An 11414-nucleotide genomic window follows, 5' to 3' on the forward strand; every position below is an offset into this window, starting at 1 on the left:
ACTTAGCTTGCGTAGAGAAAGTGATTTCATGTCAATGCCCCAAGGCACAGCACTTTTTTGAGCGTTGACCCCAGTAGAAGGTCTGCTGCTGTGAATTTTACACCTCTCTCGCTTAGCGGAGAGTGGGGTGTGGTAGAGGACATCTCCCCGAACACGTGGGTATGTCCAGATAGTTGCCTCGCGGAGGCCTCTTTGTCCAGTGTCCATTCTGGGTCCGGAAACGGTACTTTTTGTCAGCATTGACCCCAGTAGAAGGTCTGCTGCTGTGAATTTTACACCTCTCCCGCTTAGCGGAGAGTGTGGTGTGGTAGAGGACATCTCCCCGAACGCGTGGGTATGTCCAGATAGTTGCCTCGCGGAGGCCTCTTTGTCCAGTGTCCATTCTGGGTCCGGAAACGGTACTTTTTTCAGCGTTGACCACAGTAGAAGGTCTGCTGCTGTGAATTTTACACCTCTCCCGCTTAGCGGAGAGTGGGGTGTGGTACAGGACATCTCCCCGAACGCGTGGGTATGTCCAGATAGTTGCCTCGCGGAGCCGTCTTTTGTCCAGTGTCCATTCTGGGTCCGGAAACGGTACTTTTTGTCAGCCTTGACCCCAGTAGAAGGTCTGCTGCTGTGAATTTTACACCTCTCCCGCTTAGCGGAGAGTGTGGTGTGGTAGAGGACATCTCCCCGAACGTGTGGGTATGTCCAGATAGTTGCCTCGCGGAGGCCTCTTTGTCCAGTGTCCATTCTGGGTCCGGAAACGGTACTTTTTGTCAGCATTGACCCCAGTAGAAGGTCTGCTGCTGTGAATTTTACACCTCTCCCGCTTAGCGGAGAGTGTGGTGTGGTAGAGGACATCTCCCCGAACGTGTGGGTATGTCCAGATAGTTGTCTCGCGGAGGCCTCTTTGTCCAGTGTCCATTCTGGGTCCGGAAACGGTACTTTTTTCAGCGTTGACCACAGTAGAAGGTCTGCTGCTGTGAATTTTACACCTCTCCCGCTTAGCGGAGAGTGGGGTGTGGTACAGGACATCTCCCCGAACGCGTGGGTATGTCCAGATAGTTGCCCCGCGGAGCCGTCTTTTGTCCAGTGTCCATTCTGGGTCCGGAAACGGTACTTTTTGTCAGCCTTGACCCCAGTAGAAGGTCTGCTACTGTGAATTTTACACCTCTCCCGCTTAGCGGAGAGTGGGGTGTGGTATAGGACATCTCCCCGAACGCGTGGGTATGTCCAGATAGTTGCCTTGCGGAGCCGTCTTTTGTCCAGTGTCCACTTTATAAAGTCCATGCACTCCAGTGAATAGCATGTATCCATTTAGATAACTTTATTATTATTATTATAAGGATTTAATTACTTATTCTTACACAGAAACATAATGTGTGTCTTATAGCATCATATAGCATCATTTAAATGCTTAATTTGTAGTTTTAATGTGCAAATTAAACTTTTTTTCAATACTCTAGAGGGTACTCTTATTTTGAAGAGATCGTCCACCGGAAGTCTTAAATTAGCTCACTAGATTAGCTCACTAGACGCTGCCTGTGGTGGCTGGGGCGTGTTTGACAGTGTTTTGCATACCAGTCCAGCAGCAGCAGGCCTCTCTCTGCGTTAGCGACGAACCTATTTGTTACATTCATCAGCCTCAAAAAGGTTGGTATTTTACATCAAATGAGCTATTATGAAGTTAATTATTAGCTAGAACTGACTGACCAGGCTCTGTTTTCTTTCCCTTTCCCTTTTGTTGATATTGACATATAGCTGTCGGACTGGTCTTCAGCAGGACGAGCTTCCTGACTAGGAAATAATAGACTTTTAATACTTTACATTCATAGGCCTACTTGTATTTTTATGTGTAGGCTATTAGTAGGCTACTACCACACCGATATATAGGCTACCCAGTTTTGTGTGTCATATCACATTGACTGTCATTGTGTTAACATTGATCATGATATTTGCGATGGCTCACCTAAAAAAAGTTACCTAAGTGTGCTATGCCCAGTATGCGACATCCATGTTGAATTGCTAGCTCGTAAAACATGAATGAATGTGTAAAATATGACCATTAAGTATACACCCACTGACTGGAATTAATATAAGATCATAGTATACACTGGGATTAATATGTCAAGTCTACTTAACACTGGAATTAAACTGTAGGCCTAAAATGCAGTTAACACTGGAATTAATTATGAAATATATATATATATATATATAGATATATATATATATATAATTAAATAACACGAGTAATAATATAACACTGGAATTGACATGTAAGGACTGGAATTGTAAATGTGCTGTTTTTAGTTCTTTAGTTTGAACTTGTCCACGAAACTGAAGTAGAAGAATGTAAACGTTGGCTTAAAAAAAGGGAAAGCTTCCCCAATGGGTGTGTCCTGTTGGCTACAGAACAAACATTCCATTTAATCTTTAAGTTGCACACTGATAGAATGAAATGGAATGCACACACTACAATACTGTCACTTATTTTGTCTTGGCACATATCAGGGGCCACATCCATCGCAGATGGATGTATTTAAATTGGTTTAGGCTTAATTAATCTAAATCTATAATGTATTACTTTATTTATTTATTAAATTTCCGTAGCTTTTCTTTGTTTATTATTTTATTGACTGCTAGTGTAACCTCTAAAGTAGCCCCTTTCGGGACCCTACGTAAAACTTTTTTGATATTTTGTTGAGTTTTACGTTGGGTCCCTGCTCACTACTGTATTTTCGTATGGAAATTCCTATATGCGGAAATGGAGATTCTCTCTAAAATAGGACCCGCGGCATGTGACGCCATTATTTTCCTTGAGTTATTCTGAATTCGGTAACTTTAAGTAGCTATACATCCAGCTGCGAATATCTCCTGTGGCGCGGAAGCCGTTAAGTATTTTTAATCTTTGTTTGACCGATTTGGTCGCTTTATTTCTTCTTGTTTGTTTACCGTTTATTGTACCGCCTCCCGGTGTGCGGTTGGCTTGTGAGGCTACGTCCCTGCCTCTGATCTGCTGTGTCATAGCTATAGCGCCACTAGCTAGCCAGATAGGCGGTACAATGAGGTGTCAATAAACAAGGAAGGAAAAGAAGAATCCAAGCTTCCAAATCGGGCAAACATATATTAAAAATACTTAACGGCTTCCGCGCCACAGGAGATATTCGCAGCGGCATGTATGGGTACTTATACTTTACATATTCAGAAAGCATCATACTGAAGAATATCGTCAAAGAGCGCGGGGAGGCGGTAAACATGTAAACATTAGCCAGTAAATGTTTTAATCAGGTGGCATGGACGACGTGGAACAGGACCCAATGCACTGGGTCGAACAAATGTCAGAAACTTCAGTAGCATTTGGGTTCTGCTTGGAGGGCTACCTCTAAAGTTCCATTAGTTACATTAAGGCATTTATTTGAGCACTGATATGACTTGAGCTTCTATGTTGTTGCTATATTTAACTAGAATTTCCCTTTGAGGTATCATCAGGCATCTCTAGTACATTCTAAAACTATGACATTACTGCATTCAAAAGTACAACAAAATAATGACAGGCTGCAAAGGAAGACATTATTTTAAAGTAATTGCAAATCTTTTGACTTGGGCAAAAAGGCCTAATTCTGATTTTAAATAAAACATGGCTAGATTAAACATAACAAAATAATGCAATTTATCTTCATTTGAGGCAAAGTTGTAGCCACATTGGACATAGCAGATTATACTGCGATTTTGGTTGTAATAATTATATAAATTGTTCTGCCCTATGTATGGCATGTTTTAGCGATATCCAGAGACGAGGGGTTTTGCTATTTGTTTTCCCTCACTGACAGTGAGACGGTGACAGTTCGTTAGTTGGAAGTTGGAACATTCCTGTACAGCTTAATGTTATAAAGTCTAAATAACATAACCTAAATAATCTAAATTGTGAATTTGGAAAAGGTATGGCTAATCTGTCTGCTTTCTTTGCATTCACAGCTGACAAATATGAATTGGGTTGGGAAAATAATCGGTGGCATCATCGATGTGGCCAGGTGAGAATCTGCACAAATGCCTCTCTAATCCCAAATTCTTCTCCCTGTGGCTTAACCTGTTTATTATTATTCAAGTATTTTTATTTAAGTTTGCACATGACAGGACAGACAACAGATACATGACAACAATTACAGAACAGATACAGGACAAAACAACAACACCAGTACTCAACATTCATGTATAAAACATAAAAGTCTGAAATGCAATGTAAAAACCACAAATTGTATATTAACCCCATTTTGGGCGGGAACCCCTTTTGGTGTTAGCATTATGTTATGCTTTAGCTATTGAAAAATAGCAGATCTACAAGCTGCGAGCTTGCAGGTCCGCCACTGGCTTAACCTGTTTATCTCTGACTCTCTCCCCTGGCAGCAACATCGATCCAGCCATGTTCGTGCCCTCTGATCCTGTGAGTAACTGCTCTCTGACTTTGTTCAGCACCACATTAATACAACACGCTCCTCCATCTCCTTATCTCTCTAATCCTGCAGTACGATAGCACTGGATACTCTCAGTATTTCTCTGTAGCACTACAGTGTACGGTAGGTAGCACTGGATGTGGATATTGCTTGCAATCTCATAATAGATATGAATCACGATACAGAGGCCACGATACGATATACATATCGATTATACGTTTATTCAATAAAAAATAATTACCATGTTGCACAAATACGATAAACCACTTTCAGGCCCACAGAGATCTTTACATTAAAATAATTGTTAAAATAAACATCCTGCCCGGGCGGTTAGATCAACCGTCTGGGCACCTAGGCTGCTGAGCCAGCCTGACGGCGTGCCGCGGGTTCGACTCCCGATCCCGACGGCCTTTGCCGTGTGTCTTTCCCCCATCTCTCTCCCCATTTCCTGTCAGACTACTTTCATCTTATCAAGGCAGAAAAAGGCCCAAAAACATCCTAACAAGAGGTCTGGGAAGGGAGTCCATTGCAACTTCCAGGATAGGGCTTTGATAACGTTAAATTCTCCATGTCTCTGTATATAGTACAGTACAGTACGGTAGCACTGGATGGTCATTGTTGACTGTATGTCTACTCTATTGTCTAGGCCTGTCACATTTATTAACCCATTTAGTTTCTCAAACTATTTCATGTCAAGGACCCCAAAAATGTAATTGGCCGCTGACCCCCATCTGAAAATATGTTGTTACAGGGACCCCACCAGAAGCAAAGATTTGAATTATAAACGTTCACTGTGACAGAATATACATTCAAAGATTTGCGCCACATTTTCACGATTTTTCAAAAATGGCAGATCTACAAGCTCGTAGAATATACATTCAAAGATTTGCGCCACATTTTCACGATTTTTCAAAAATTGCAGATCTACAAGCTCGTAGCGTGGCACGTAGATCTGCTATTTTTCAATAGCTAAAGTATAACAGAATGCTTAAAACACCAAAAGGGGTACCCGTTCTGAATGGATTAAATCATCGGCTATTCGCCATAATTTGAGAAAGCGCAATTACTTTTCATAATTGACACAATTGTTTCCATGTTGACAATTATTTATCTGGCAATTTATCATCAACTTAAAATTTGCACAACCTATTTCTAAGCTATGTCTCTGTACTGCAGCCTCCCCCACGTAGGCCGCTTGCATATGCAGAACAAAATGAGAGCGAGGAGGAGAGACAGTTTCGCGGGGTATTCAAACAGCTTGCTGGAGAGGTGAGTGAACTATATGAAATCTCCACCATTTTTATTTTTCTATGATCACTCTTAACATGAGCTCAGCCATACTTGACATTTGGTCAATAAAGACAATCTTGGTGATATAGGACATGGAGGTGAGCCCAACTGAGCTGATGAACATCCTGAATAAAATCATTTCCAGACGTAAGACCCGTTCCTTTCTATGTTGGTCTTTAGTCCATCTTTATAGTCATGACTCATATATGAGATGGTGTTTCTTTTAAAATGGAAGTTGCAATATTTTTAATTTAGTTCTAGTTTATTTTATGTAAATGTTTGTTGAATATTTGACGTTGGTAGTGCTGCTAACCTGGACAGAGCTCCCTTGGAAAAGAGGAGATTTTACCTAAATGTTAAAATAATAATACATTTTTGCGTCATTTCTTTGAATTGTAGATGCAGACCTGAAGACAGATGGGTTCAGTATTGAGTCTTGCCGGAGTATGGTAGCAGTCATGGATGTATCCTTTCTATCATTACAAGAAGCATTTATGTGCTATACAATCTAGCGACGATTGAGTTGAGACAGAGTGGGTGAATCAACATGCCAGTACTCGCAGCGCACTCACTGGTGGTTAAAGTTGAATACATGCATACATGTTGAAATCAAATATAGAACATATACACCTATTCAATAAAAGGAATGGAATAATAACACAAGTAAGAACGGTTAAAGCAGTTGGCTATACAGAATAGTTACATATGATAGTCCCCTTGGCTCTAGTTAAAGCATAGTTTCTATGGTACATTCTAGAATAGTTATACATGTATATGACGGCAAATAATCTCCTTGGCTGTAGTTAAAAGCATAGTTGCTAAAGTACATTATGGAATGGTTACGTATGACAGCTAATCTCCTTGGCTCTAGTTAAAAGCAGCTATAGTTACTATGATACATTCTGGAATAGTTACAGATGACAGGTGGCCATTCCCTACATTAAATTCCTTCCTTGCATCATCAATAGGACACAAGCACACCTTAGGTAAATATAGTACACACAACGTACGCCAAAGCCAATATTATAATCCTTAAGTGTTGTTTCAGAGTGATAGTACTGGCAAACTTGGATTCCATGAATTCAAACATCTGTGGAACAATATTAAGAAATGGCAGGTAAGTGTTCAGGATGAAAAGCTCTTTTTGTGGAGCACAATACGATTCCTGTGGTTAATTATCCCTGCAACTAAGATTGTAGCTTCAGGGAATAAGTAGTTTATGTCATTCTAGCTTTGGAATAAAAAAACTGGTTTCTTTGGGATGTGCCACACCCTTCTATGCTTTAAGACCTCCCTTAGTTTTTGAGGTGTACAGCTCACCAATGGGGTCGATTGGTGGTACTACCATTTCATTTAGTTCAGATCAATAGCATCTGTCTAAAGAACATGCTATCTAAATAACATTCTTACTAGCATTTCTGGTCAAGCAAACCGTAGGTTTTATATGAACAAGTACACAACATACAGCTGCATAGTATATATCAATCAAACACAAATATGCGAGGCAAGAAGGAATGAGGAAGGTTAGGGGGGTAAGACGGAGTCTGAAGAGGTGAGTTATCAGATTGCGACAGAAAATGGGGAGTCTGCAGTTCTGACTGAGTGGGGGTTGGGAGTGAGGAGGGAGGAGCGGAGCATTGGCCAGGGAAGATATGGACAGACTTCCGGTGTTAATTTGATGCGTGGGAAGGGGGCGTAGCAGGTGTTGCTCATGTCCTGAAAGTAAGGGGGTGCCATCTATGCCTTTTGATTGCAACCCGGAAGACAGTGAAGTGTCATTCTGTCATCATCCTGCTAACTTTTTCTCCCGTTTGTTGGTAGTAGGTTGTAAAACATGTTGCTGTTCCGTTACAAACTGTTCTGTCTATTAGGGAGTTTACAAGAACTATGATGCGGACGGCTCCGGGGTCATTGGTGCAGATGAGCTGCCCGATGCTTTCAGGGCTGCTGGTAAAGATTAATTTTTCTTTGTTACAACGGGTGAAATATTTTCAAATAGTTTTAGGCAAATGAGCTTCATAAAGGACCATGAATGGAAAACAAGACTAGGCAAGCCCCGTACCCTGGATACAGCCATGTTATTATATGATCTAATCTCTCTTCTTTCTGTTGGCAGAAATCTGGCAAACAGGACGTTGAGTCATTCTTTATGAAAATGACTGTTCACTGTTTCAATGTGAATGTGTTCTTGCCAATGCCAATGTACAGGACTTTCCTGCTCCACGTGACTTCTCCATTGGTGCAGTTACATGAATAGCTCATTTTTATGCTGATTCTATGCAGAGAAAGTGAGAGTGAATCTCTAACATTAAGTAATATAGATCTATAGAACAGAGTAGGAAGGGAAGGGTTGACTTAATTAAACATTATGCTGACACGATTGGGGATAACATAATGCAAAATCAGACCAAAGGAATATATTCCAGAACATTGTCTCTGTTATGTCTCTTTAAAATATGAAATGCTTGCACTGGAAGGCAGGACTAGGAAATGTGATACCGGTCTGGCACGTTTCTTTCTGTTCAGTGTGAGGGATTATCAATGTCATGACATGCATGCATGTTCATTGTTTATATAATGCACCGTAAGTCCCCCAGGGTTCTGTACTTGCTCCCCTCTTTTTCCACATCTCTTTGCCAAAACTAGCTACTGGTATTCCTACTAGGATTACTGATTTGGTACCATTTCACATTGCAAAAGGGTGGGTACTTAAACATTGTGGGCACCTCGTTAAATTAGCAATTTTCTTCAAAATTGAATAAATAAATGAAGGAATTTGGATAATGTCTGTGTAAATTATACTTGATTTGAACATTTGGGAAACGAGACAATTTAACATTGAGGTGTCCACTCTTCAGGTTAACTTTCAGGGTGAGATTCATATTTATGTGGTCAGAGCAGGGACATGGACATTTTAAGTTGTCACTTTGTTAATGCCAAAGTGGATTTATCTTTCTTTGTTTGTACTTTATTCTCAAATAGAAAAGTTTCCTTTGTTTGCAATTGTCTTTTTAATAAAAACAACATATTTGAAACAATTACCAAAAAATCGAGTAAATAAATCGAACAGCCCTAGTTCAACTAAGTGAAATGCAGTATGTGTGTGGTCACTGTGGTGTGATAATTGCTGACCTGTTTATTCCCTTCCTTAGGTTTCCCCCTCAATGACCAGCTGTTCCAGATGATCATTCGCAGATACAGTGATGAAAATGGGAACATGGATTTCGACAACTACATTGGATGCCTTGTAAGGCTGGACGCTATGTGCCGTAAGTGTCAAAGCTTGAAATGTCAAACTAATTAAACGAGTTGGTTTTGATTTCACATTGTGTTGTGTATAGTGTTGCAATCTATTCTATCGAGGAGCAAGTCTTAACCACTTTTTCCGATTTCAGGTGCTTTCAAAACCTTGGATAAGGACAACAACGGGACTATCAAGGTCAATGTGCAAGAGGTAAGCCAATCTGTTATCTTCTGGGATATTGTAGATTTGTGTCTGAAATCAGTGGAAACATTTGAACCCATTTAGACCTGCAGGACACATCTTAGCTTTTAACCACTTAACCATTATTTTAAACTTTAGCTGTTGAGATCTATAAGCTCATGCACCGAGTGCCACGCTAGAGAACGTGTGCGAATATTTGAATATATGTATGTTCTTTCACAGTGAACATCTTTAACTCAAATCTTTGCTTCTGGGGGGTCCCTGGAACAACATATTTTCAGATGGGGGTCGCGGCCAAATACATATAATTCTGGGGCTCCTTGACACAAAATAGTTTGAGCACGACTGACATAGAAATAATTAGGGATGACCCGATACACCATATATGGGGGACAAGGGGAGAGCAACGGACTTGAACTCATGCTTCCTTCATGCCTGAGTGTCCAAGTTGCTCCTTTACACCTGACAGGGGGAGTTTCCCTGGTTGGACGTAGCGTGTGGAAGGAACATGTTATTCCAACCAGTTCAAATTCCAACATTTTATATATGACAAATAAGGGCCAATCCGATACTTTTCCCGATACCGATACAGTATCGGGACATCATATGGTTTTTCAGAAAACTGTCAGGATTTAGAAGACATTTTGTAGAATATATATAGTGTCAGGTCTTAATGGGTTAAAGAACGGTTATTCATGAATCATGATACATAGGAACAGTTTGCATCTAAATTATAAGTTTACTGCATTTGTTTCTGTATTGTCTTTGCAGTGGCTTCAGTTGACCATGTACTCTTGAATCAGAAGTGACTCCTCTGCTTGTTTAAAAACCACTTTGTTTTATGTCTACACATTGGATTTTGACCATACTAATATCCTTCTGTGTTTATCAACCAATCCCTTGTGTATGCAGGGTTTTTTTGTGTGAATGTGAATTCATTTCATATTACAGAATACATGTATGGGATGTTTCACTGTCCCAAAATGGCTTGGAAAAAATACAACTAATGCTATTGAGAGTGGCAACAACAAAGTAAACCTGCACACGCAATGGAACATTTATCTAATATTTGCTTATTGACGGCTTCTGTAAATAGCTCTGGGAGTGCCATTGAATTCTAAATGTGGATATGGGTGGGGGAAGCCACGATCATCAGTTTAAAATGGTTAAAAGGAAAAGTCAAGTGGAGGTGGCGGTCATACATTATGTTTCACTTGCCTTATATACCCTATTGCGACTCAGTCAATGCAATAACTTTAGTGTTTAATCCAATCTCACCAGTGCATCGCTATTTGTAAACTCCATATTTGTTTTGATACCTGAAAGGCACTAATGGTGTGGCACTGATTTATGCACAACTGTAAAGGACCTTACTGGTGGTAGCTATGTACATGAATGAAACAAAACATTCAATAGTGAAATATAGAAAATACTTAAATATTAGTCTACATCCTAGTTAAATATTATGTTGCAAGTTTACTTTGACTGCTCAAGGTGTGTGTGTGTGTGTGTGTGTGTGTCTGTGTGTGTGTGTGTGTGTGTGTGTGTGTGTGTGTGCCATCTAATGCCAGTGTTGCACTTGGATATATCCGTTTACCCTTGTGCTTAGTACTGATAATGATCATTTTACTGTTTCATCATGTACCTATTCAAGATGCCTAACTACACCCAATAATGCCAGCACAATCTGAAAAATGATATATAGAATGGATGCCATTGCTGCATGTAGCCAACACTAGAGAATATTGCCATGATTTAAAAAATAATAACAGATGTTTATTATGCCACTGTCAATGAACTGTTATTGCAATGTCTTGTAACAGATAGTTGTCATATTTTGAATAAAAGTTACCGAATACATATTTTTGTCTGTTTTGCATGTAGACCTATGGTATGTCTTGCTGTAGTCTCAAACTTAGTACAAACTTAAGGGGCCCTAACATTTACATAGTAGCTAGGCTTATTACTGTGTTAGTTACAACTTTCAATAGCGAGTACAGTAGAAGCAATCACCTATTTAGCAATGGAGTACATGACATGACAGCCTAATAAAATGTCAGGGGTAAAAGTATGGCAAATAAAGCTAAGATTTGTACTATTTTCTTCAATCATTGTTATAGTGCCATACTAAGCAATTAAATGTAAAAAGATATTGGGAACTGTGATGTGTGTGTGTGTGTGTGTTGTATCTCTCACTCTCACTCTCACTCTCACTCACTCGCACACACACACACACACACACACAC

The 11414-nt window shown here is 40.1% G+C and overlaps 1 protein-coding gene across 1 annotated transcript; it reads left to right on the top strand.

Moving 5' to 3' along the window:
- Positions 1 to 1530: 1530 nt before the first annotated feature.
- On the top strand, positions 1531 to 11028 carry capns1a (calpain, small subunit 1 a). The gene is made up of 11 exons (XM_083766939.1): positions 1531 to 1635; positions 3958 to 4013; positions 4387 to 4423; positions 5610 to 5702; positions 5813 to 5870; positions 6123 to 6187; positions 6772 to 6840; positions 7595 to 7673; positions 8876 to 8992; positions 9119 to 9177; positions 9940 to 11028. Exons 2-11 carry the CDS (start codon positions 3967 to 3969, stop codon positions 9964 to 9966), a joined length of 651 nt encoding a protein of 216 aa, XP_083623065.1. The 5' UTR covers positions 1531 to 1635; positions 3958 to 3966; the 3' UTR covers positions 9967 to 11028.
- Positions 11029 to 11414: the final 386 nt, after the last annotated feature.

Source organism: Protomyctophum parallelum, assembly GCF_964188405.1.
Source record: "Protomyctophum parallelum genome assembly, chromosome: 1".
NCBI classification, from domain to species: Eukaryota; Metazoa; Chordata; class Actinopteri; order Myctophiformes; family Myctophidae; genus Protomyctophum; species Protomyctophum parallelum.